A 26,450-nucleotide genomic window follows, 5' to 3' on the forward strand; every position below is an offset into this window, starting at 1 on the left:
GGCCTCTCCAGCTGCTTCCATGGCCTGGAAGCTGTGAGGAAGCAGCCAGCGTTCCACACCTTTATGAAAGTCCAATCACTGACATGTATCTGCGGCCACGCAGCCACGTGCATCACCAGATGGTGAAGTTCCTTTCTCTGAAATCCATTGTCTCAAGTTCCTGGCGTTCTGCTTGGACATCAGGGGGAGGAGGAGGAAGACCATCTGGGTTCGTTGCCACTTTACTGTAAGGGGACTTTCTTTAGTCCAGAACTTTAGGAGGAAGCTTCTGCTTCTGGAGGGTTCCTGCTCCTGACCTACAAGGTCAAAAGGCCCAGCTTCATCAGGTGTGCCCAAAGACTCTGCTGAAGGTTGGGGTCACCAGCAGGTCTCAGGGGTTACCGGCCACCTGGTGCAGGGTCTGCACCAGGTGGCCGGTACCTCCGGAACTATTTCCTTTGAGCTTCTTCAGCCCACATCTGCTACTTCCTGTCCCGAGTCGTACCTCCGTCAAACTACCTTGACCTGCTTGAACCCTCTACCTGCTTGGACCCGCTCTTCTGGCCGAGAAGCCCCTGCGGCCACGAAGCCTGACAGCCGCTCATCTGAGGTCACATTCCATTCCCGGCCCCGTTAGTGCAGGAGCTGCTCAAGGTTTGTGGAGACCACAGGTTGGCCTCGCGTTCACGGCCGGTCAGACGGTTGGACATCCTGGACCTTCCGCCAATTGAGGTCAACTCCCATGTGCTTCAGCGGGCCTGCTGCTCCAGTATCTCGTGGGGATGGGCGAGAGGGGTGGGCAATCAATTATTACAAGGAGCCATGTGAGAAACCTGGACGCCATGTGGGTTTTCTTCAATCCTTGTGAAGGAGAGGAAACAACGGGACACATGGAAATATCATTGATTCATTCATTCATTGTCGATTCATGTCGTCGGTGCCGCTGGTTAGCTAGTGCATGCGTTTGGACTGTGGGAGGAACCTGGAGAACCCTGAGGAACCCCACGCAGACATGGGGAGGACATGGAGACTCCACCCAGGAAGGACACCCGTGAGAATCCAACCAGGGACCTTCTGGCCGTGAGGTGGAGGTTCTCTTTCAGAAGACGAGAACAACATGAATTAGCTTGAATGTCACTCCCATACCTCCTCAGACCATCTGCTTTTCACCTTTACTCATCTCCACTACCTCCTGGTCTTCAACCGTCTCCTCTTCTACCCTTCGTCTTCCCTCGGAAACCGAACATGCCGTCGGGTCCAAATCCATTTATCAGGTTTATGAAAGTCACGTCTTCGGTGTTTCAGCTCATCTCCCGGTCGGTCGACGCCAGATCTTTGCAGATGTTTGGCGGGGATGGCCGTCAGTGATGTTGATCTTCTCCGCTCGTCGGTGGAAAGAAACAGACAAACAAACAAAAAACCCCAGCGATGTTTGCACGGCTTTTATTTGGGAGCTCCACAAACACTCTGAAGAAGGCCTGGCTTGTGTCAGCGTGCGCACGTGTATGTGTGTGTGTGTGTGTGTGTGTGTGTGTGTGTGTGTGTGTGTGTGTGTGGTACAGGGGGACTGGAAAATTCCTAGGTAAAGTAGACAAACTGCAGGAGAGGAAATAGAAGCAGAGGCAGAAGAAAGAGTTAGTGATGTGAAAGTGTTGTTGGTGTGATCCTCCAAGGCTTCACGGCCCTCCTGACCTTCTGAAGCAGATAGAAGCTCCTGCTGGGTTGGTTCTCCTCCTCACCTGTGAAAGGTGAAGACAGTCAGAGGCCCTTAGTGATCGTTCTGTTTTCTTTTCTTTAGGTCATGTATTGCAAGAGATGATTTCGTGGAGCTTCATTCATTCGTTCATGAATTAATGTGTTTAAAAGTGTTTTTTCTGCAGATCTGTCTTTGGTCCGTGTTTTTGTATCCGTTGATTTTAGTTTGGATTTCTGACGATGTTTTCTTGTGAGTTTAAATTTATATTTTTCCTTTCTGGATGTTCCTTGCAGATTTTTTATTCCTGGACTTTTGAGGTTTTTCTTTTATGCATTTTTTTTTTTTCGATTTTCAGTCTCTAAGATCATTTCAAAGCGTCACTGGAGACTTTTTACAAGTAAGATAAGTGTGTGTGTATGCGTGCGTGTGTGTGTGTGTGTGTGTCAGCTCGAACAGGCTAAGAGATGTCAGGAAAAGTGAGACCTCCATGGTCCTCCTCCGCTTCTATTTCCTCTTCTGCAGCTTGACCACTTTCACTTGGAATTTTCCAGACCCTTGACTAATGCGCGCACACCCACACACACACACCCACACACACACACACACACACACGTGCATGCTCGGTGTCAGAGGGAGCATGGAGGGTTTCCACTGGGTGACCATCAGCCGATTTGGGGCCGAAGGTCCACCTTAAATCTCCTCAGGATTTCTTTCATGGAATTCCGTGGATGACCTCCAGCTGAACGGAGGAGAAATAAGTCTCATGGATTCTACATACTGTAGCGAGAAGATGTCATATGGTGGAGGCCATCATGGGATTTTCTTCAGACTTCAATCTGACTTCAGTCTGTTTTTATTCTAATCCAGAGGTGGATCTTTGAAAGTGTTACTAGTATGCATGCTAGTAGTAGCAGCAGCAGAGAAGTATGAGGAGGCTGAAGGACCATGTCAAGCTGAGATGATTCGCTTCTAGCTTGAGTTTCTCACAGCTCCCAGCATGCAGAAATGTGTCCCCATCTGGAATGAAGGTGTGCTTTTAGTGCCGAGCGCTTCGAGGAGCGGCGGCAGGTGAAGGCCAAAGCTTCCGACTGCGGTTGTCTGAGGAGACTCCCTGAAAGTGTGCTGAGAAGGCCCTCTGTGCCCCGACGCCGACCAAACATTTATTCCCCAGGAATGTTGTTTTCTCCCGGTAGCTTTTTGATGTAACTCATTTGAAGACCGGGCCCACAATGGCAGGACCTCTCGGAGCCCAGTGGACTCGCCGGTACTCGAGTCCTCGTGCGGTGTCCGCGTCTTCACTGGAGGAGGCGCGGTGAAGACTCCCTGCGCCTGGAATCCCTGCTGCGCCATATTTCACCTCAGAGAATCCTCAAGGAAGGAATGCGGCGCCCAGAACCAGGACATACATAGAAATGGACGCGGTGCACGAGAACCCCCAACACACACACACACACACACACACACACACACAGATAAGATCGTAAGAGTCAGACACTTTTCCTTACTCAGCACACTTTTAGTTGATTGAAATCAGGCGTATAAGCGGATTCGCCAACCCCCTTTTACCTACTAGGACTTTATACTGATAAATATGTACCGTAATTTCTGGACTATTGAGCGCACCTCAATATAAGCCGCACCGGCTAGCCGATCGCTATCTCGGTCTTCCTGCTGCGCACTAAAACCGTCAAAGTCGTCTTCTTTGGTGTCGGAGTTGAACGGACTCAGAATTTCCCGGTCATTTCATCGGTCCGATGTGACGAGGATAAATGTATCGCCAAAAAAAGGCGATATATTAGCCGCATCGTTGTCAACGTGAAAAAAGTCGCCGCTTATCGTCCGGAAATTACAGTAGCTTTTCTTGGAAACGCAATCACCCCACCTACTGTGGCCCTCATTTCTCCCCGTCCTCTTCTCACTTTCACATGATCTGCACCCTTCAGGGGCTGCTGTGGCCAATCAGCTGCCTCCATCTAACCCTCAACCAATCACCCGCCTCCATCTAACTCTCCTCTGCGTCCTCTCCTTTCGCCCTGACCCCGGGTGGAGAAAAGAGGAGCCAGAAGGAAAGGGAAGAAGGAAGGACATTTTTGTGAAATGCTCGCTTAGGGCTTCAGAGCTCTGATCTTCAGCCCTGTCCACGCTTGTCTTTTCTCAACACGTTGTGAAAGGCCTTTCTTCAGCAGGTCCTCCACCACCTCTCACCAGAAGAGATTGGGGGGAAAAAGTCGGCGTTGCGTCCAGAAGCAGCAGATGGTTTGACTTTCTTAAGCGCTCTTATGTAAGCCCACCTGGATCATCTCCAACCCCTGGGGTATGATATCTGCTCCATGGAACCACGAGTCCTGACCTTTGACCCTCCTCATCCAGTATAGGTCTGCATCTTGGTTTTGCTGCTGAAAGCTGCCGGGGCAAGGTGCTTCCTTCGGCTTGAGACTGAGCAGGTCCGATGCGTGACCTTCAGCCCGCGGTCCTGATGGTTCTTATCTCTGAGGAGATTGTGATCTAAACAACGTCTGAGCCAGAAAACTGGAAACAGACAGGTTTCCGTTCGCAAATGCAATCTGCAGAAAAGAGCTTTGGCCAGGCTGGAGGAAGGACACCTCCACCCGCCAGCAGCCTTCATGCAGACCTTCTCTCTCCTGGTTAATGGACAGGGGAGTCAACGTCCCTCCGAATGGAAGGTTGCCGGTTTGATTCCCGGCTCCTCCGGTTTGCAGGTTAAAATGTCGTTGAGCGAAGTCACCGAACCCCTCCAGGCGCTCCCGATGGTCTGGTCATTTTTTCCTCCGATTCTCTGCCCGGAGGTGCCAGAGCGTCCAGGTGACCTCTGACCCGGTGCTAGAGTTCCAAGCCAGCCTCCATGGTTTGATTGGGATTGGTATTCGCCAATACCCGAAACCGTCCTCGTGGAACCTCCTCCGCTGCCTCTGTGACCTGAGCCCAACTCCAAAACAACTCCATGACCGTCAAGGCTTTTGCTGTGTTTGAACAAAGACCAGAAGATGAAGGCAGAAGGACTCCAAACTCCAGAAGTTGAAGGGTCCTGTGAAGCAGCGCTCTTCTCTTGGTCTGCGTTAGATGTGAAGAATGTGCTGTCACTGATTTCCCTCATGGTGTGTGTGTGTGTGTGTGTGTGTGTGCAGTAAACACTCTGCTGGAACATCTTGCTGCACAATGCATACCTTATATTTCACCATCACCTGCTGGGAGTGTTGTGGCTGGTCACTGATCTCCACAAGGATGGAATATCACACTCAGGCGTGGAGCCTGAAAGGAGAGCGGGGGTTTTTCCAGCTCTCCCTCAGAGGTCCTCCAATTGTTTCTGGTGGCCAAGAACCGTATTTCTTCTTGTTGGATCTCTGATATGAGGCCGTCGATAGTTCCAGGGAATGTCTGGGATTCTGCGCAGAGATCCACCGCCAGGGCCGGAGACCAGGAACACTGTTCTTACCCAAATATGGAGCCCCTCCGCTCGAGAACGTGGCGTGTCTGCAAAGGTCCTGGTCAGTCGTCGTCAAATCTTGTGGTTGTTTTTCTCGTCTTGATGGTTTCACCATCAAAGAACCGGAGAGAGGAGTCGGGGATGAGGGGAGGAACCGCGGAAAGTCTGACGACAGGTGATCTGATGTTTGAACAAAGAACAAAGAATCCAGGTCAACGCCGGAAGTGGCCATTGATATCATCTAAAATGTTTCATATTCAGGGTAATAAAGATCCAGAATGAGAAGCTAAGATTCAAACGCCTTTCCCCGTGAGAATCACCCTGTTCTACAGTTGATCGCGGATCAGTTTTCTTCTCCGGCTTGTTCTTCACCTTGGAGTAGCTTTGAAATGAGCTCATCTCCATGCTGTGGAGGTCTGAGTTCAATCCCAGCTCCGCACTTGAAGCCGAACATTCAGGTCTCGGAGACAAAATGGAATCACGCTGACAAATATCTTTCAGGTTGTTTCCAGGAGGTTGGTATGTGATAGAAGATGCGAGCGGGGCTCGGCTCTCCGCGGTGTGATTGGATGTGACTTCAAACGCCGGCCTGATTTATCTCCCTGCTTTTCCTTTGCAGTCCCGCGAGGCCCTTTCGATTCCCCAAAAGGTAGGAGCTGCCAGGAACCATTCCTCCGCCGTTGACGTTCTGGATTACACGTTCTCTCCTCCTCCTCCTTTTGTCTCTGTCATTCATCCAGCTCTGCTCATTCCTGGCCTGTGAGTCACCAGGCTTATCAATGGGAGTCTGTGTGTCTGTCTGTACCTGGTCTCTGCTCGCTGCTCGCTCCACCCCTTCCTCCGCCGCCATCCCCTCCTTCAACTACATCTCCTCCTCCTCCTCTCACGTTCAACCGCCCTGCCTTCTCAGCAGAGGATTCACAGGGCAACCTGAGCCAGTAGGAGGCATCAAGCAGAGATGGATGGAGAGATGAATAGATGGATCGAAATGATAGATGGATGGGTGTAATAAGGTCCCAGAGGGAAATGAATTGGTCATAGCAGCAGCTGCATGGTTGGAAATCACATAGACAGAATGGTATCAACAAGGGAATTTAATATTTACATACAATATATAACACACACACATTACATTACATTGCATTTGGCAGACGCTTTTATCCAAAGCGACTTACAATAGAGGACATAGGGACTGCAAATACACGATGCACAGGAAATATACAGAACAGTAAACTTGGGTTAGTGAGGGTTTTTTTTTTTTTTTTTTTTTGGACAGGTAGTGTGTGTGTGTGTACAAACGTACACACACACACACTGCATAGCCTAACTTGCTGCCAACCTGATCTGGGGCATCAGCGGAGTAAAAAGTCCTGAAAGAACAGTTTTTACCTGTTTCTTGAAGGTTGAGAGAGATGATGCTAGTCTTGTTGCTTCTGGGAGTTTGTTCCACCACTGAGGTAGTAGAACTGAGAACAGTTTTGCCTGAGATCGCTTAGAGCGAGCAAAAGGTACTGCTAATAGGTTTGTATTAGGTTTGTACACACACATATATATATTAATGGAAAGATGGATAATTAGCTTACAGAATAGGAATTTATTTTATATATATGCTCCAGCATCCCCCACAATCCCAAGTGCAGAATAAGCGGAAGAAGATGGTAGGAGGGATATATATATATATATACACACACGTGTGTATATATATATATATATATATAGTAATGTTTGAGTAGTGCGGGAGCTGGAGGTTCCTCAGAGAAGTTTTAGTTGTTGAAGGTTCCCTGGTAAGAGATATTTTAGGTGCCACAGCTGGTGTCGGACTTGTCTTAACTCATTCCGAGATGTTGCAGAGCCATTAAGCAGGTTAGAGATGTTGATGTTCCTCAGTGGAGTCACAGATGTTGGAGGTGCGGTTCTCTGCCGACAGATCTAACCAGGGCAGACGAACGTACGGTCTGATGGCACCGGGCAGGAACCATCTACCGCTCCTTCAAATGTCTGACTTGTGGGAGTCTGTAGGTGAAGCTGCTCGTCAGGTTGTCCAGGGATATTTGGAGGGCAGGGATTGGTCATAACTGGCTGCAGGCTCCAAGAGATCCTCTTCATCCGAGAGGTTCCTGTCGGTCATTGTTCTCCTCGTCTCCACTGCTTCGTACAGCCGATCTGCAGGAAGAACCTGCAAGTCAGCCTTCAGGATACCAGGCCCAAGAGGGGTCGATAATTATTTGACTAAAATTGAATCATTGCTGATTTAGTGAAAATCCGGAAAAGGGTCTTCAAATGAGGAAAAGTGACTTTTGAGAACATTTGCCGGAGAAACAGTGGAGGACAACGGTGACTGCAGGAACCTTCCCAATGTGCGGAACTGTATCTTCCCATCTTCTGATCCAACCTACTCCTCCCATGTCTAGCTACGCAGAGCTGATCGCCGATTGGCCCGTTGTGGTCCTGGGCGTGTGCACCGTCCTCATCGTGGTCTGCGCCCTGGTGGGCATCCTGGTTCCCGACCTGCCGGACTTCTCTGACCCACTTCTGGTGAGCAGAAGGCTCTTCTCGCTGGAGGCAATGCATACATCTCCCATGTTGTGAAGCTCTGTCGGAGACGAGGAACGTTGGGGCTAGCTAAGTAGTCGAAGGCCAAAGGTCTCCGCACCCCCTGGTCCGTTAGCGCGTTGGACCTAAAATCTTCACAGACCTCTTTATTATTGACCGACGAGCTCCTAAAATGACGTTTTGTCTGAACGTGTACTGGATGTTCTCTAAATCAAGTTTAACCAGAGCTTCTAAGTGCCTTTGGTCCAAATGCACTTTTCAGACAATGACCTGTATGCTTAGCTAACCAGTGCCGTCTACTGCCTAAACAAACATATCTACATTAACATTCCTTGTCGTCTGTCTCCCTGAAGGGTTTCGAGCCACGCGGGACGGCAATTGGCCAGCGGCTGGTCACATGGGACAACATGATGAAGAACACGGGCTACAAAGCGACGCTGGCAAACTACCCTTTCAAATATGCAGACGAGCAGGCTAGAAAGTAAATCTTCACACATACCAACTTCTGATGTCCTTGATTGTATTGTTCACCCATCCAACACAGTTGTCTGACACTTTCATCGTGGAGCAGCTGGACCGCACAATTTCAAATCGTATGCAGAAACCCAACATTCTCCCCTGGAGCAAGCTCTTGGCAGTGCCAACCTCGCCCTCCTTCTACCCAGATCTTCTCCATCCCTCCCTCCTCTGTCCATGTTCAAACCAACTCAGTGTGACTTCATCCCCAGAACATCTACCATGTGGTGTCCCTCTAATGGTCTCCTTCCTGATCCTCTCCATCCTCATCACTCCCTATGAGGAACCTCCACATCCACATCTCCATCTCTGCTGCCTCCAGCTCTGCCTCCTGTCTTCACCCCCATGTCTCCAAACCAGATCTTCAGCTTGCACACGTCTCTGCAGCTCTTATCCACCCTCACCCTTTGCTCTGGACTGTTGACCTTCTGTTCTTAAACTCCTCCACCTTCTTCATCTCCACTCCCTGAAGGCTCACTGTTCCTCTCAGATTCCTCTATCATTCTGTCCAGCTGGAGCTGACCTTCGTTCCTTTCCTGTCCAGGAGCATACCTTCCCTCCACCTGCTCCCCCTGCAGCTCACATTCCTGTCTTGAAAGAGTGATCGTCTCCAAAGGATCTCCGCGCATTGAGCTGCCTCTAGAATCTATTCCAGGAAAACGGTGGCAGAAGAAAAGGAAAGCCTTCGTTTCATGTCTGATTTTTCCAGGGATGGAATCCACCGATTTTCCTTCATGGTTTCTGTGTTTAGTCCCACTTCTTCCGATTGGTGTCCAGGAGGTCGCGGTCAGAAAGAGGTAGACCTTCAGATGTGGCTACCAGAACTGATGCTGATCTCCCCCTCGGTTTGCATCTCTGAGCTCTCCTGCCCGGACAGCAAACCCTCTCAGATGCCGCTCGGGTCATCTTTGTCATCTCCTGTCCGTCCACACCAGTAATTACGTTCATTTGCTCCTGTCGGCAGACCTCCGTCCACCCCTTCATCTGTGTGTCATCCCAACTGGCCCTGAAGGCCTCTTGATAACGCCGACAGAGATTCTGTTTCAGGTGGACGTCATCCGTCACTACCATCATGCCTGCAACGGTTATCATCATGGCGTCAGTATCCTAATCATCTTCTGGTCTGAGCGGTTCCTCCTCCTGCAGGAGGGTCCTCCCTGGAATCACCCGTCAAGGATCAACCTTCAGATGGGCTGAACCTCTGGCGACACCTTGACATACACGTCCTTTTCACCTTTAATGTGAAACACGATCAGAAACGAATCCGTGTTGCGAGAACGTGGAATAATCAGCACGAGGGTGGAGAGCACTGGAGATTCCCAGAAGATGTAAGACGAAATGGAAAAATATGGAGAGGCTGCATGAAACTTTGTGCGGAAAAATAGCAAAAATGTACGAAAGCGGTCCGCAGATCGACAGAAGAGATGGACGACGTTTTCAGAAAGTAAACAACAAAGCGCTCAGTCAAGAACATCATGAAACCTGTCTTTATGAACATGGTCTCCAAAATAAGCTCAGGGGATTTAATGTCGAGTTGGTGGAGGTGATGAAAGGATAAATAGAAATGGATTTAGGTCCAGATGCCCCCTTGTAGTTGCTGTGTGGACTTGTCTTGAAGGTCCACGCCGTTCCTCAGCCGTGGTGGTGGGGTTTGAAAAGGAGTGTGTAACGTGTGTGTTCTGCTACCTTGCAGCCACCAGGAGCCCCGGTGGCCCGAGGACGTCTTCGACCGAGACAGACGAGACGCCGAGTGGGACTTCAGCAAAGAATTCTTCTGTGACGTACCTGGTGAGGTCCTCCATAACCGATGACTTTGTCGTAAGGAGACATGATGTTATCGTAAGAGTTTTACGCAAAGCTCAACCTTCATGTAGAAGGGCTACATAGCGTCTGATAAGAAGAGTTACCAGAGATCCAGGACAGGTGAAGAAGACGGAGGTGCTGGCTGGCTTGGAGACGCTGGCATAGGTGAAGATGTGGAGGTTCTCTTTGGGAGAGGAGGATGGAGAGGATCAGGAACGAGTCCATCAGAGAGACAGCACATGGTAGATGTTCTGGAGATAAAGTCAGACTGAGATGGTTCGGACATGGACAGAGGAGGGGTGGTGGGAGGAGAGGACGTCTGGAAGAAGACCAGAGAGGAGGTTAATGGATGGAGTGAAAGAGGACATGGAGTTGGTTTGAGAGGAGAGGACAAGGAGAAGATGGTTAGAGGGAGGCAGATGGTTGGCTGTGGGAAGACCTGAAATGAAAAGTAGAAGACATTGATTGAACTGCCAGTAGCTTCCCTTGGTATGCTAAGCACCTAGCATGGCAACTCTGCTGCTGTGTGTGTGTGTGTGTGTGTGATCCATTGTTAAGCGCTTTGAAACCACCTGGAGATGAAAGAATGGTCCAGGTGGGGACCGTTCTTCACACAAGTGGTGGTTCCACCGTTGCTCTGTCGTGGTGCGATCCGTCCGTCGCCGAGGTGCAGGAAGTGGCTCCGACTCGGGTTTCCTCGTTCTAAGTGTGTCACTCGACGGTTTTGCTCATTACAGGCGACCGCTACTCCCGACTGGTGTTCGCATCAGATGAGGGCAAGAACCTGTGGAGCATCCAGGCCATCAAGTCCATGTGCAGTCTGGACAATACCAGGGTAAATATGTAGCCTGTCAGACCAGCACCATCTGCTGGCAAAGCGGTTTATTTTCCCTCCCGCATGCGGCTAGTATACACACTACTCTACTCGGTGGTTGGAGTCTTTGGAGACCCACATCGTTTGCTCGTTCTGTCACTGCGGTGAAGCTTGTCTTTGGTAACCAATAAGTGCAGTCCTGGAGCCGGACCCCTTCTGGATACATAAGGTACTTATTTAGAACAAGAAGCCGCTTTGGAGGAGATAAGAAGCTCGATTAGATCTCAGCGAGGTCCATGTTAAAGTCCCAAAGACGATCAGGTTACCAGGCAGAAATGCAGCAACTAGCCCTGTAGGGTTTTCAGGTCTGCGTCTTGATGGACCGATCGACTCTCTCCGCAGGTTCGATCTCACCGCGATTACTGGAACCTCTGCCAACGAACCAACGACGCCTCCTGCTGTCCCAGCTGGACGCTCGGCAACTACATCGCCGTCCTCACCAACAGGTCTTCCTGCCAGAAGATCACGGAGCGGGACGTTTCTCACACTCTGAAGATCCTGCGCTCCTGCGCCAAGTTCTACCACAACGGCACGCTGGGCCCGGACTGCTGGGACATGGCGCTGAAACGCAAAGACCACCTGAAGTGTGGAAGTGTCCCCAGGAAGTGCACCAAGTACAACGCTGTCTATCAGATCCTTCACTTCCTGGTTGACAAGGACTTCCTCAGTCCCAAAAGCCTGGACTCACCACCTCCTGTGCTCAAGTACAGTATGCTTTTCTCCCCCACGGAGAAAGGCGAGTCCATGATGAACATTTACCTGGATAACTTTGAAAACTGGAACGCATCAGACGGCGTCACCAGGGTGACGGGGATAGAGTTCGGGATCAAACACTACCTCTTCCAGGACTACCTCCTCACCGACACGGTGTACCCGGCCATCGCCATCATCATCGTCCTGCTTGTCATGTGTGTGTACACGCGATCGGTGTTCATCACGCTCATGACCATCATTGCGGTCATCAGTTCGCTCATCGTGTCCTACTTCCTGTACCGCATGGTGTTCAACTTCGAGTTCTTCCCCTTCATGAACCTGACGGCGCTCATCATCCTGGTGGGCATCGGCGCCGACGACGCCTTCGTGCTCTGCGACGTCTGGAATTACACCAATTTCGAGAGGCCTCGCGCCGAGCTGCCCGAGAGGGTCAGGGTGACCCTGCATCACGCCGCCCTCTCCATGTTTGTCACCAGCTTCACCACCGCGGCCGCCTTCTACGCAAACTACTTCAGCAACATCACGGCCATACGGTGCTTCAGCGTTTACGCCGGTACCGCCATCTTGGTCAACTACATCCTCATGGTGACGTGGCTGCCGGCGGTGGTGGTGCTGCACGAACGTTACCTCCCCAACGTGTTCGCCTGCTGCAGTCCCCGCCACCCGCAGAGGGGCGACTGCGGCCACGTCTTCTGGGCTACCGTTTGCCAGAAAGCCAACAAGTGCCTGTTTAGCATATCGGAAGCGTCGCGGATCCTCTTCGAGAAGGTCCTGCCCTGTGTCGTCATCAAACTTCGCTACCTCTGGCTTCTGTGGTTCCTCGCCATCACGGTGGGCGGGGCTTATGTGGTTTGCATCAACCCCAAGCTGAAGCTCCCGTCTTTGGAGTTGGCGGAGTTTCAGGTGTTCCGCTCGTCGCATCCGTTCGAGCGCTACGACGCCGAGTACAAGAAGCTGTTCATGTTCGAAAGGGTCCATCACGGGGAGGACCTCCACATGCCCATCGTCATCATCTGGGGGATGGTGCCTGTGGACAACGGCGACCCCCTCAACCCCAAAAACAAGGGCAAGTTGATACCGGATAACAGCTTCAACATCGCCAGTCCGGCCGCTCAGGTGTGGATCCTCAACTTCTGCCAAAAGCTCAGGAACCAGAGCTTTGTCTTCCAGTCCGAAGAGCAGGATTTCACCAGTTGTTTCATTGAGACCTTCAAACAGGTCAGTGCATGGAAACACATCCTGCTGCTCTTTCTAATGCATCATCATGTCCTTAAAAGGCTGCTACAGTAGAAGATGGATGGATGGATGGATGGATGGATGGATGCGATGTTGCCGACTACAAATTGGTCATTTTTGAGTCTTAAGACATGGATGCTGTGTTTGATCGGTCGTTCTCACCTCAGACCACGCCAGTCCGGTTTGAGCTTCCTGATCTTCTGTCATGGAGAAGTTCCGTGTATTCCTTTTCTTCTCAGTGGATGGATAACCAGGACTGTGAGGAGGCCTCGGTGTATCCCTGCTGCGCCCAGTCCACGTTCCCCTACAAGCAGGAGGTGTTCGAGTTGTGCATCAAGAGGGCCATCATGGAGCTGGACCGCAGCACCAACTACCACCTGGACGGCAGCTCCCCCGGGCCTCGCTTCGACATCAACGACACCATCAGGGCCATCGTGCTCAAGTTCCAGAGCTCCTTCCTCTTCTCGCTGGCCTACGAGAAGATGCACCAGTTCTACCACGAGGTACTTGCCTTCTGTTTCAGAGCTTATCTTGAAGCTCCCCGCCGTCGTTTATTATTCAAATGAAATGAGTATTAGTGTGTCGGCCCTTTTTTTTTAAAACGGTGTCAATTTGATAGGAATTAGATTTCCCCTTTTCTCCCTGGATCACAGCATTTAGCATTTTCCTGCAACTCCTTGTTAATTCATGGAAAGTTTCTTTCTCATTTTGAAGTACCGTAATTTCCGGATGATAAGCCGTGACTTTTTACACTCAAACAACGATGCGGCTAATATATGGATTTTTGGGGGGCGAGGGGGTAACAAGCTTCGTGCGGCTAAAACATTTATCCTCGTCACATCCGACTGATGAAATCACGGAGAAAATTTGGCGACTTTGACGTTTTGGTGCGCAGGAGGAAGCCCGAGATAGCGATCGACTAGCCGGTGGGGCTTACATTGACGTGTGCTCAGTAGTCCGGAAATCACGGTACTTTTGAATGAATTATCCTGGATTTGAGATGAGTAAAATTCTTCATTCTTAAAAATTCTTAATTTTTAGATTTCGCAGAATCAAGGTTTTTTTTTTTTTTTTTTCAGTTTACTGCTTATTCCGGCATCACGGAAGTCAGTTTCTCGATGGACAGCTTCCTCTTTTCTGTGGAGTTCTCTGTAGTTGTATGCTCTCGGAGCGGTCCGTGTGACGAGCGGTACTTGTGGTTGTCTCCTGGCAGGTGGATCCCTGGATCAGGGAGGAGCTGCGATTGGCCCCGGCGGGTCTCAGTCGCGGCTGGTTCGTCAGCGACCTCGACTTCTACGACCTCCAGGACAGTCTCGCCAACGGCACCCTGGTTGCCATGGCGCTGTCGGTGGCCGTGGCATTCGCCGTCATGCTCTTGACCACCTGGAACGTCATCATCAGCCTGTACGCCATCCTGTCCATCGCCGGCACCATCTTCGTGACGGTCGGCTTCCTGGTGCTTCTCGGCTGGGAGCTGAACGTCCTGGAATCGGTCACCATCTCCGTGGCGGTGGGGCTGTCGGTGGACTTCGCCGTGCACTACGGCGTGGCTTACCGGCTGGCCCCGGAACCCGATCGAGAGGGGAAGGTGATTTTCTCGCTGAGCCGCATGGGCTCGGCGATCGCCATGGCGGCGCTGACGACGTTTGTCGCCGGCGCCATGATGATGCCCTCCAACGTGCTGGCCTACACCCAGCTCGGCACCTTCATGATGCTCATCATGTGTATCAGCTGGACCTTCGCCACCTTCTTCTTCCAGTGCATGTGTCGCTGCCTGGGCCCCCTGGGCACGTGCGGCCAGATCCCCCTCCCCGTCAAGCTGCGGTGTCAGGCTCTCGCCAATAGCCCCTCCTCCCCGGCGAAGACCTCCGGCCCGGGGAGTTACCATTTGGACGGCGGCGGCGGCGGCGCTCAGGCGGAGCACTACGAGTTGGAACCGCTGGCGTCGTCCAGTCAGAAGGCCGAGCCCGGCGAGGACGTCTGTGCCCGGATATGTAACGGAGACCCTCCTCAGCAGCACGGTGGCCCCAAGTCCCTCGCCCATTACCAAGGCAGTGCCGTCAGAAGTGAGAACGGGCTCGTCCCTGCCCTCGGCTCACCGTGCAGCTTCTCCCGAAGCGCTATCTGCACGTGCGGAGACCCTCCACCTCCTAACCTCCGCCAGCAGTGGACCGCTAGCCATCATCAGGATCATCCGTCTCGGGCTCCCAGCCCGCAGAGGCCCCCGCTCACAGGAGGCAAACCCAACGAACCGTCGCACCCGGACACGATGTACCTGCCACAGTACGTCCACTGCCTGTCTTCGCACTACCACCACTGCGCCCAGGCCAGGGCGGCGGCGAGGCCAGGGGCCCCCCAGAGCCGCCTCCCTAAGAACAACTGTGTCCACAGGACTTCCGCCTCCAAGCAGAGACTCGCCCTCCCACTTTCCAGCAGGGAAGCAGGGTGCGACCGCACGGAGGAGCCGCCGCCGTCCGGTGTGGACGGAGGCCAGACGGCCCTGAGCCAGGCACCGCATCGCACCCAGACCCCGTCCTCACAGACACCCGGCCTGAAGGCGAGGGACTGTTGCCGTGGCGATAACCGTACGTCCACAGCGAGCACAGAAGCAACCGCCCGATTGAACGGCGAGGGTTTGGTGCCCGGCGAGCCGGAGGGGAGTGACGGCGGGGAGGAGAGGGCGATGGAAGGCGGGGGCGGTTCGCCAAAGAAACCCTTCTGCGGCAGGACGTTGAAGGTGAAGCACAATTCGGCTTCACAAGTGAACGTGCCAAAAAGCGACACTGCGGGGCCTCCAAGGGCCGTGACCTCCGACCCCCAGGTGTCCGATAGCTTGTGCTGATCCGTCCCGTCTCACACGGATACCAATGGGGCAAATGGACTTTAGAGATCCATGAATCTGCCCGACCCGACAATGCAGGGGGTGTCTGGACGTAAACCCGGCGCAATGAACCGACTGTAAGAGTCTCGAACCCGACCGGGCGGTAGAATGCGTTGGATTCCTGCAGATGTTTGCACACACGGGGATTCCGCGTCTCCCGGGCCTGCTGGCGAAAGGTCCTGTTCAATTATCTGCTTTTCAGGTCAAAAGTTGACTGTGCGATTAAAACGTCTCCGATTGTCCTTCTGTTCACCTTCTTCATTGCCTAAGGAAGTCTCGTTGTTTGACACTTTGAGTTTTACAAAGGTCAGATAATAACTGTGTTCGATAGGTCTGACTTCAGCCCGACAAACCTGAGAAGATTATTTCAGTATTGTTTTTGGCTGTGAGGAGTTTTATGAGGATAAACATCTGCTGGACAAAAGACATGAAGTCAGAATCGCGATCATCCGTCATTGTGAAAGTACCTAAGAAATAATATCAAACCAATCTGGAGCTGAGAGAAGAATGGGTGGAAAATCGAAAAATATCTCATCATTGAGCAAGTGCCCTAAAAATAAAAAAAGTATTCCCTGAAAAACATCTTCCTCTAGAGTTTGTAGATGGTTGGCGCCCTCTAGTGGGTAACATCGGAACTACATCAGTCTCACCTTATTCTTTACCTTCTCAGGATGTTCTAGTGAGAATTTTCATTTCAATATCATCTGAGATTTCATCCCGCTGAGTCCAAAGGGTCGGGTCAATATATTTTATTGTAACAGTTGAGAGGTTGAATGCTTGAATGTGTCTGAGATGAACCCGTCCAGAACGAACATCTTCCCCAGTGACAGCAGGGATAGGCTCCGCCCCCCTGACCTCATGACCCCTGGCAGATAGGTGATGAAGACTTGAACATCAGCCGCTTGGTGCTGGGGTTCTCTATCAACATTAGGACGCCTGAAGGCTCCAGAGGTCTTGTTTCGGGAGAGAAGCACATTATTCTTGTAACGCTTTGTGGCCAGGCTGTCAGAGCAGAGATGTTCATCCTCCTTATCCTCCTCTTCATCCAATCCCAGATCTCATTTGTGAGGCAGGAAGTGCTTTCATATCATCTCTGAAATATCTCAGCAGCTTCTGGACAGGATGTTGTGGTGTCCTTTTGGTTGAGCTGTGAGTGACCTGTGACCGGAGGCCTTCTGGATTTGTCCTCCCAGACCACACTTTAAGTCCTGCTTAGTCGGACGTTGGTGTCTCCATGGTGTCGGAGGCCACGGCTTCAGATCTTTGGCTTCTGGCATCCCTGCAGATTCCTCAGATCAGGGGTGTTCAGCTGGGGGCAGGGACTCCAGGGGTCAGGAGGGAGGAACCTCTGGGACCAGAGGAGGAATGCTTTCAAGGAGATAAACCAAGTCCAGGTGCCTTCAGAAGATATACCACCGAATATGTCAGTTATAAAGCAGGATGAAGGTTTGTCCCCTTTTGAGATTTTTATTTTTTGTTGTTTTTTTTTTTGGGGGGGGGGGGGGTAGGCTGACATTGCTACATACTTTTTTTGGACCAGGGTCTGCAGAGTCCAGCCAGCCTCTTCATCCAAGTCCCTCCACAAGCTTCCACTTCCTACTGACCTGAAGGTAAACAACAAGACTTCAGTTATACACAGTACAATGTAGTTAAGTGGTCAGAGAGCTACTACAAACAGACAAACATGTCTATATATATGTGTGTATATATACTGCTCAAAAAAATAAAGGGAACACTTGAACAACACAATGTAACTCCAAGTCAATCACACTTGTGTGAAATCATAGTGTCCACTCAGGAAGCAACACAGATTCATTTTGACTTGTTTTAAGGACATTAAATCAAAGTTGGATCAGCCTGGAGTTTGTTTTTACACTTTAATTTTGAGTGGGATTCTTATCCAGACCTCCATGGGTTGATACAATTGATTTCCATTGATCAGTTTTGTGTGATTTTGTTGTCAGCACATTCAACTGTGTAAAGAGCAAAGTATTTCATTCATTTATATCTAGGATGTGTTTTTTAAGTGTTCCCTTTATTTTTTTCAGCTGTGTCCATATATACAGTATATGGACTTATGTATAAATACGTACAATATGTATGTATGTATATTATCTACAGCAGGGGCAGGGTAAATATACACAGTATGCATACACGGCACATGTTCTGTGTATTTCAGTATGCATCGAGTATATGCACACAAACAGTGTATGTGTACCAGGGATATGTATCCCGGTATGTGTAGTGTATATACACACATACACGTATGTTTCTACCTACAGTGTGTAAGGTTGTATATCTACATGCTGTGAATGAATACAGTATGAGTACAATCAACAGGAGGGATGTGTATTCCAGTATCTATAGTGTATTTATACACAGACATACACACATCGAGTGTGTAAGTTTGTATATCAACATACTGTGTATATACAGTATGTAAACTATCAACAGCAGGGATGTGCATTGCAGTATGTATAATATATATATATATATATATATATATATATATATATATATATATATATATATATATACGCACACACAGTAGGAATATATCTACATGCTGTGTATATATACAGTATGAGTACTATCCATAGCAGGGATGTGAATCACAGTATGTGTAATATGTTTATACACATAAATACATGCATATAGTTTGTAAGTTAGTGTATCTGCATGCTGTGTGTATATTTTACAGCAAGGATGTGTATCCCAGTATGTACAGGACTGTCTCAGAGAATTAGAATATTGTGATAAAGTTCTTTATCTTCTGTAATGCAATTACAAAACCAAAATGTCATACATTTTGGATTCATTACAAATCAACTGAAATATTGCAAGCCTTTTATATATTAGAATATCATGAAAAAGTAATTTTTGTTTTTTGAATTGCATTACAGAAGATAAAGAACTTTATCACAATATTCTAATTTGTGTATATATATATATATACATACACATACACAGTATCTACATGCTGTGTATATACAATATTAGTACTATCTATAGCAGAGATGTGAATCTGAGTAAGTATAATATGTTTATACACATAAATACATGCATACAGTTTGTGTTTCTACATGCTGTGTGTATATTCGACAGCGGGGGGGGGGGGGGGGGGGTGTATCCCAGTATGTATAACGTATAAAATACAGTACGTGTATATATACACTGTATATATTCTGTATACAGGGTGCTGCGGTGCTGACCTGCAGATCCAGGCTGATCCTTCGTGGATCTGTTCCTGAAGGGCTGTGACTCCTGTTTATCACCCGTTTCCTGACTCCGGAAGAGCGCCGATCCTGGACACAGGCAGGGTTCATTTCCGAGAGCTCGTTCGATAGCACGACCACAGTGGAGGCCCGTGAAGGCGGAGGAGCAGAAGGGGGCTCCGTGCCTCCGGGGCCGCTTGTCCTGCGCAAACGTTGGCCTTCTCCATTGTTTATCTGGGGGTGCAGGAATGTCGTGGGCAGCCGGGGCCTTCCGCTCTCTGCCCTCCTGCCGGACCCCACCTCCACACCTGAATGATCAGCAAAACATCTCACACATGAGGTGTGTGTGTGTGTGTTTGTGTGTGCCCTGCTTCACCCCTGGCAGTGAAAAGTGACGGCCAAACCCCTGGCGCTCCATAGCCTCTGCCTGGATCAGTGGTGCACAGATCTCTGCAGCATGCTGGATGGAAATAATTAGGTGAGGTCACTTCCAGGCCGTTCCATACGTGTCTGTCCTGGTCTCCAGAGTGGAGCGTCATCCATCAATACATGCGCTGTGTCACGAAGGTGGAGCGGCATGAAACCTCGCAGAAGTTCACGCATGATCAAATCAGTGCTCGGTCCCTGGTCTCCTCCAGGCTCTTCCCTCCGGGTGTCGCCACAGCCAATCGTTTGCCCCCCTCTTCTTATCCTCTTTCCCCCCTCCATAAATCTCCTGCCTCGTCCTTCTCCAGCTCTCCCGCCTGGCAGCTCCAGGCCTCAGCTCCTGATGGATGGTTCTTCTGAATGCAGTTGTGACTTCTGCAGGCTGGTGACGCGCGGCACCACCGGCCAGGAGGTCAAATGCAAAGAGCTTCTTCTCATGTCGAGGAGCTGCTTCTGAATCGTCTCTGCGCCCATGGTTTCCTGCTGATAGTGGGTCCTATGGCTGGAGGCCCCAGACACTTTGCCATATATGGTATCTCTTGACATATGGAGAGCTTCCCCGGGCTCGGAGACCTTCTGTCTCGTTTCAACAACTCCCACTGAAGCACTTTCTGAAGAGGGAGGAGACGGGGGTGGTGGTTTCCATCTCCTGAACAAGACATCTGCAATCATCACCATGGTACCGGTGTAGTGGGGCGAGGGAAGGTGGTCCCACTTGAATGACTGGAATTGTGACCTCACTGACCCCCCCCCCCCCCATGCCTGAACATCTCTAGATGGTGGTGGTGGAGGACCTGCTTGTCCACCATAGGAACATTTTTATTGCATGCTGGAGAAACAAACCTCCCTCTTCATGTATTTCTGCACCTTCTTCTGCTTAGAGCTTATGATAGAGGAGCCGTCAGGGTCCCCTGGTGGAGGTACCAGACTCTTCTGAGCCTACAGCTGGGTTCCTTCTCCCGTTCAAGGGTAGGTCCAGCGGGCGCTGAAAGGGATGTTTTAATCATAGTGGGAAAAAAAACAAAAAACCCTCACTAACCCAAGCTTACTGTTCTGTGCATTTCCCGTGCATCGTGTATTTGCAAGTGTATTTGCAGTCCCTATGTCCTCTATTGTAAGTCGCTTTGGATAAAAGCGTCTGCCAAATGCAATGTAATGTAATGTAATAGTGGACCGCAGAGGGACGTTGAGGGGTTGTGATCCCCTAATTGAAGATCTTCTTCTGCCAGCTGAGGTCACCGCTGTGGTCCACTCCCATCCCAGTGACAGGAAAGACCACTCCTTTGGGCCGCTGCCCCGGCTCCTCCACCCAGCCTGGGTGATTGGATCCAGGCTGGGGTTCCTCCTGCCTCCGCCCTGACACGAAGGGGCTAGCATGATAGCTTAGCGGGTGGACAAACCAATCCCGTGGGTGGAGTCGACCCTGAAGCTCTGAACCTCTCCTGCTTCAGCCTTGTGTTGCAAAAAAGGTGTGACCCGGACATCTCCTGGTTCACAGCTAGAACCGGCTCCAAGGTCTGGGCTGTTCACCTTGGATCTGCACCGAGCGGAGAAGGTCCAACGCTTGCCAGTAAATCAAAGTGAGAAGAAGTGTTTATTACATTTTACAAACACACCGCTGAAAACAGTTTTCACAAGCAGTTCAGAATGAAACATGTTTTTTTTAAGCAATATTGTACCATTCCGGCACACTGCAAGTGTACACTGATCACTTTTTTGTGACAAACACTCACACACACACACACACACACACTTGCGCTACTCATGTACTTCCACACAATTAGGCTTGCAGTGAAGGAGCAGCAAAGCTTTACCCTCCTCATTATCTATAATTTAACACAAAGCTTTTTTTTTTTATTGTTTTCACGAGGGTACCGTCGGCTGGGTGGAGCAGTTCTGTCCTCTCTAAACGTACTGACCGGAGAGAACTCACCCTGAATGAGGGTAAATATCCGGATTTCATTGTTTCTCACGGGACCATAAGGCGTGGACTAAAATTGACCTGCGCTTTGCACAGGTCATTACGGTACCATACAATTACCGTGACTGCGTACCGTAAAGACAGTTATATTTGCGCAACAGCATTTCAAATCCTATGCTGGTGGACTGAAAGAGCAGCTCTGCAGCAGAACGTGCACGGAGAAGGAAGACCTGTGTGTGGGCTGCTGTCTGACTAAGGATAGATCGGCTGTATTGAGTTTAAGATGGCAAAGAAGAGGTTTTGTTCAGAACAGGGGTCTCAGACTCGCGGCCCGCGGGCAAATTGCGGCCCTCGGAACAATATTTAGTGGCCCCCTGCCTGAAATCAAATCTTCGTGTTAGTGCGGCCCGTGTGTTTTTTCTCACACGTATCTGGGGGTTTTATACTGTCAGTTTCATACAAAAAATGGGCAAGAAAAATGCTTCCAAATTTGAAAACAAAATGAATTTTTGATGAAAAGACATCTAGTGACATTGTTAAAACGATCTTTTCTTATTTCTATAAAAAAACACAAAAACAGTAGCAAAAAAAAGGGGAAAATTAAAAAGATTGATTTGATACCTGGTATCGCCACCGTTAGCCTTGTAAACATTATACCTCTCGTACATGCTACCGATCCATTTTCTAATAGTTCTAGTGGCAAATTTTCCCAGTGACAAGATTTTCTCTTAACTCAACTATATTTTTAGTGTGTGATTTCATCAATTCTTTTTTAATATTAATTTGTCATGTCATTTAGAGGAAAAGTTCATGACATATAAGGATTTTTAGAATTTAGGCTTAGTGTTACTTCGAGGTGATGATTTTACATCAAATTAGACCGTATGTGGCCAAAATGAGTTTGACACCACTGGTTTAAAAAAAAACAGCTTTTCTTCCTTGGGTTCTCCTATGACTTCACTCCAAAGATATGGATCCGTTGTACAGTGAGACTTGTTAATGGGAGATGTTTTCAAATATGAATCTCAGAATGTGACTCTCGTTCCGAGAAGTGGATCTTCTCTCCACACAGAGGAAGCAGACTTTAAATATATTAAAAAAAAAAAGTTATAGGGCATCTTGAAGAACACCTGGAGGATCCTAGAAGGAGCTACATGAGGAGCCCAGTGTCCTCTGGTTGGAGTTGACAACATGTCCATGTCTCTTCAGAAGACTGTGCTTCGTGGATGGAGGACAGGAGGCGAGAGGGTCACACGTCGCTCCGCGGAGAAAAACATTGTCCTTGAGCAGAAGCGCCTCGGCCTCCCGTCGGTACATTCACTCGTCGCGCCGCGGCGGTCCGCGACTTCCGGTGCGCCCCCCACCCCTCCCCCCTCCGCGTCAACGCGCTTCATCGGACTTGTGGTGTAAATAGTGCGCCTCCACTTCCGGTTCTTTGAGCCTCCCGCCTCCGCAGAGGAAGTGATGCGCCAGGAAGACGAGCAGCACGACCAGCAGGGCCGTGCACACGATGATCCCGGCCAGGGCGCCCGTGGACACACCGGATGGCCGGGGCGTCGGAGGAGCGCTCCCGGGTGTCGTGGCCGTGGGGGACCCCTCGTCCCTCACGCACTTGAACCCGAGCGTCAGGGTGTAGCCCGGCTCGCAGGAGCACTCGTACCCGCCGAAGGTGTTGTAGCAGCGCTGGGTGCAGAAGTAAGACGAGCACTCGTCGATGTCCAAGCACCACGTCGCGTCCGGCCGCTCCTCGGCCACGTAACCGTCGGGGCAAAAGCACTGGAAGCGGTCGTTGGGGTCGCACACGGCGGGGCATTCCTCCACGCCGCAGTGCAGCTTGCACCTCTCCGCCGCCTGCGGGTCTACTTTGAATCCGTCGTAGCAGGAGCAGCGGAAGCCGCCGGGCAGGTTGTGGCACAGGTGCTCGCAGGGCGCAGACATGCACTCGTCCTCGTCCACGCAAGTGTCGTCGTGGCGCACGTAGCCGTGCTCGCACACGCACTGGAAGCCGCCGGGCGTGTTGACGCAGCGGGTGTGCTCGTCGGGACACTGGCGCTCGTCCGAGCAGTCGTTGAAGTCCACGCAGGAGCGGCCGTCCGGCGCTAAGCGGTAGCCTTGGGGGCACAGGCACCGCGGGGTCTCGCCGTCGCGCACGCAAGCGTGCTCGCAGCCGAGCCGCTCGCACGCGTCGTCCGGCGGCGCCTCCACGCAAGTGCTCCCGGTGGCGGGGTCCACGACGCGGCCCGGCGGGCAGAAGCAGGCGGCGCCGCGTCCACGCTCCGTGACGCAGTCGTGCTCGCAGCCGCCGCGCAGGATCTCGCAGCTCCACGGCGACGGACGCCAAGCGCCCTGGAAGCACAGGAGCCGCCGGCCGGACGGTGACACGGTGGCCACGGTGCCGACGGGGTAACCCGCGTACGCCGCGTCCGCCTCCCCCGCCGCGCTCCGCTCCAGGCCGGCGAAGACCGCGCTCTCCCCCTCCGCCAGGCTGAGGTTCCCGCAGCTCTCCCCCGGGCTGGACTCGCAGACGAAGCCGTCCAGCGGCGCCTCGCAGGCGGCCTGCCGCCAGCGGGGGGCGTCGTCCGAGACGCGGACGCATCGCGGGGCGTCGCACCCGCCGTCGAAGTCGCCTTCCTCCCAGTCGGACGGCCCGCCGTCCGCGTCCCCGCTCACCCAGCGGTAGCCCCGCAGCTCGGCGGCGGGGTCCGGGCACCCCTGCGCCCGCCGCAGCCCGATCCAGAAGCGTCCCGGGAGGCCGTCAAGCAGCGCGGCCAGCGCCCGTTGGTGCTCGGCGGAGCGCAGCGCCACCAGGGCGCCGCCGCGCCTCACGCACTCCGCCTGCGCGTCCTCGAAGTCGCTCGGACGCTGGAACGCCCGCAAGCACTTATCCGCCACGCACAGCTCCTCCCCGGCTTCGGCCAGCGCCGCCAGCAGCAGGACGAGCAGCCCGGTCCCGTCCTTCATGTTTCCGCCTCAGACGTGGATGTCTGCAGCAGGGCGAGGCGTCATGCCGGCTTTTATAAGCCCCCCGACTCCATGTCGTCTCCCACGGCCGGGGCAGGAAGTCGTCCTCACACGCCTGTTGCGTTTGCGGTCACCTTCCCCGCACTGCTGGACGCGTCCAGGACCGGCGGCCGTCCCTGCCCTCGCTGCGTCTTCCTGCCGTTTCTTCGCCCTCCGCCCCGCCTGCCTGTCGCCCCCTCCCCCCTTTTGTCTTCTGGGTTGAACGGCAACTCTCACACGCACTTTTTCCACTTTTCTTTTTTTCCATCACGCTTCTTCCCGAACTTCACCGACACCGACAGGAGTCCAGCCCCGGGAGATGCTGCATCACACACACACACACACGGGTTTCTTTACCGAAAAAAAAAGCCCACTTTGAAATGACACACAACTTAATATCATTCATTCATACATTCATTCATTCATTCATCTTGAGCCTATCCCTGCTGTGATTGGACAAGAGGCCGTTCGCCCTGGACCAATCGCAGGGTCTCATTCAACCATTCACAACTCTCATCCAAATATCTGGACCATTTACACCGGGGGTGCCCACGCTTTTCCACCTTTTGAGCGACTTTTCAAATGACCTTGTGAAAATGATCTACCTCCACTAAAAATGCTATATATATATATTTATATCAAAATATTTATTGATATATCTACTGAGTTTACTGGACACAGTAAATGTTTGTGGATCTTGCATAACTGTATGAACCCTCATGGCACGCTACAACTGTGTACTTTTCTGGTAAATACCTTATTCTGATGACTTGAATGGAGTCAGCAGTATAGTTGAAGTTCGCCGGGAGAAAAATGACTGTTGTCCGGACAGCCGGGATTTTAGTTCCTTCACCTTTCACCTTGTAGTTTTCAAGAACGCTCTGAAAATGCTGTTCCACATTTCGCTTTCGATATAGCGATGGCAGACCGACGGATGAGGCGAACACACTTTGAAAATGACATTCTAAAAAAAAAAGGTCCACCTCCCATTCCGTAAGGAAGTGATATGTTTTAGTCTTTTTACTCGGTCCAGCTCCCCCACTCATTTTTATACCCATAAGTTTAGAAGACATAAATTGGAGGCTAGCTCGCTAGCTTGCTAGAACGCGCTGTTATGTGCACTTGCACAGTGACGCCTGTGTCAGAAAAGGTCAGATTGGACAGACCGACTGTCAGTCAAGTGACAAATTTCAAAGTGAAATGACTTTTAGATTTTAATGCCGTGAGATCTACCCATGCTGCCTTTGCGATCGACCGGCAGATCGCGATCGACATATTGGGCACACCTGATAGGGTCTCCACTAAACCTCTGTTGAGGTTCTCCAGAACATGTGGGAATCCAACCAGGGCCCTTCTGGCTGTGAGGAGGGCCTCCATAGATCCCCTGCGCTCTCCTGACCGCTGCCATAAACCCTAAACCCACCCTGTGTGTGAATGTGTGTGTGTGTGTGTGTGTGTGTGTCTTCTCCAGCTTGTGGACAGAGTCGTTTGAGGATGTGTTGGGTGAAGTCTCCCCTTTAGGACCATCTGAGTTCACTGAAGATGTACATTGTCATGTCTTCTCTGGACCTCCTCAACCTCCTGCCTGGCGGCTCCCAACGTCAGCATCCTTCTACCCAGACCTTCAACATCCCTCCTCTTTCCACGTCCGATAATCATCTCCAGAACATCTAACACCCGCTGATGGACTCCCCCCGAGTCCTGGACCTGGGTTCAGGGCCGGTGGCCCGGTGAAGGTCTGGTGTGACAGCGTGGAGCCTGAACATCGCTGATGTTCAACATCTGGACGAGACAAACAGGAAGCGCGGTCCTTTCCGGTCGTGAACTTTCTTCTCACGCTGGAAATAAAAGGCGGTTCGTGTTTCTTCTGTCGCCATGGAAACAAACACCCTCCTCTGGAAAGAACTCTTTATTTCAGCCCCATCATTCAGCAGAGAGAGGAGCAGAGCGTCTGAGAAGGTCAAGCCCGGAGAGAAAGAACAGACGGAGGGTTCTGAGAGGAGCTTCGGAGGAGAAGCGAAAGTGAGAAGCAAGAGAATTTTTGTGAAGGGCAGCCCAGAAGTAAGGAAAAACAGATGTTCTGTGGGGAGCAACGCATCCACACTTCTCCAGAGCCGTGACTCATCCGTCCGAGATGCCTCCTCACCTCTGAAGGTAGTGGTGAGCATCACACACAAGAAAGACTGACGAA

The 26,450-nt window shown here is 51.2% G+C and overlaps 2 protein-coding genes and 2 long non-coding RNA genes across 6 annotated transcripts in view; 1 reads left to right on the top strand and 3 right to left on the bottom strand.

Annotated features, from left to right (window-relative positions):
- Nucleotides 1–15,939, top strand: part of disp1 (dispatched homolog 1 (Drosophila)) — a 50,218-nt gene extending 34,279 nt beyond the window's left edge. For all 3 annotated transcript variants that reach the window (XM_086166733.1, XM_086166735.1, XM_086166734.1), the window contains 8 exons: nt 5,740–5,769; nt 7,532–7,655; nt 8,027–8,154; nt 9,883–9,977; nt 10,730–10,827; nt 11,209–12,798; nt 13,056–13,319; nt 14,030–15,939. In XM_086166733.1, coding sequence (XP_086022859.1) covers nt 5,740–5,769; nt 7,532–7,655; nt 8,027–8,154; nt 9,883–9,977; nt 10,730–10,827; nt 11,209–12,798; nt 13,056–13,319; nt 14,030–15,658 — 3,958 coding nt within the window. In that variant the 3' untranslated portion in view covers nt 15,659–15,939. The remainder of the gene's footprint in view (nt 1–5,739; nt 5,770–7,531; nt 7,656–8,026; nt 8,155–9,882; nt 9,978–10,729; nt 10,828–11,208; nt 12,799–13,055; nt 13,320–14,029) is intronic.
- LOC147223067 (uncharacterized) lies at nt 1,531–5,009 on the bottom strand. The gene is made up of 3 exons (XR_015107667.1): nt 4,861–5,009; nt 1,672–1,718; nt 1,531–1,575 (listed from the first exon to the last, which is right to left on the bottom strand). It is a non-coding gene; the product is annotated as an uncharacterized LOC147223067 (long non-coding RNA).
- A 467-nt stretch (nt 15,940–16,406) lies between the features above and the next one.
- LOC147223068 (uncharacterized) lies at nt 16,407–19,143 on the bottom strand. Its single transcript, XR_015107666.1, has 3 exons — nt 18,910–19,143; nt 17,224–17,301; nt 16,407–17,095 (listed from the first exon to the last, which is right to left on the bottom strand). It is a non-coding gene; the product is annotated as an uncharacterized LOC147223068 (long non-coding RNA).
- A 1,770-nt stretch (nt 19,144–20,913) lies between these two features.
- On the bottom strand, nt 20,914–24,455 carry thbd (thrombomodulin). The gene has a single exon (XM_086167176.1). It carries the CDS (start codon nt 24,218–24,220, stop codon nt 22,640–22,642), a length of 1,581 nt encoding a protein of 526 aa, XP_086023302.1. The 5' UTR covers nt 24,221–24,455; the 3' UTR covers nt 20,914–22,639.
- Nucleotides 24,456–26,450: the final 1,995 nt, after the last annotated feature.

This window comes from Fistularia commersonii, chromosome 20, assembly GCF_037954325.1.
Source record: "Fistularia commersonii isolate RoL2024-O1a breed Wild chromosome 20, RoL_Fcom_v1.0, whole genome shotgun sequence".
Lineage (NCBI taxonomy): Eukaryota > Metazoa > Chordata > Actinopteri > Syngnathiformes > Fistulariidae > Fistularia > Fistularia commersonii.

Excerpts from the sequence above, each read along its gene's own strand:
- thbd (XM_086167176.1), bottom strand. The coding sequence starts at position 24,220 with ATGAAGGACGGGACCGGGCTGCTCGTCCTGCTGCTGGCGGCGCTGGCC.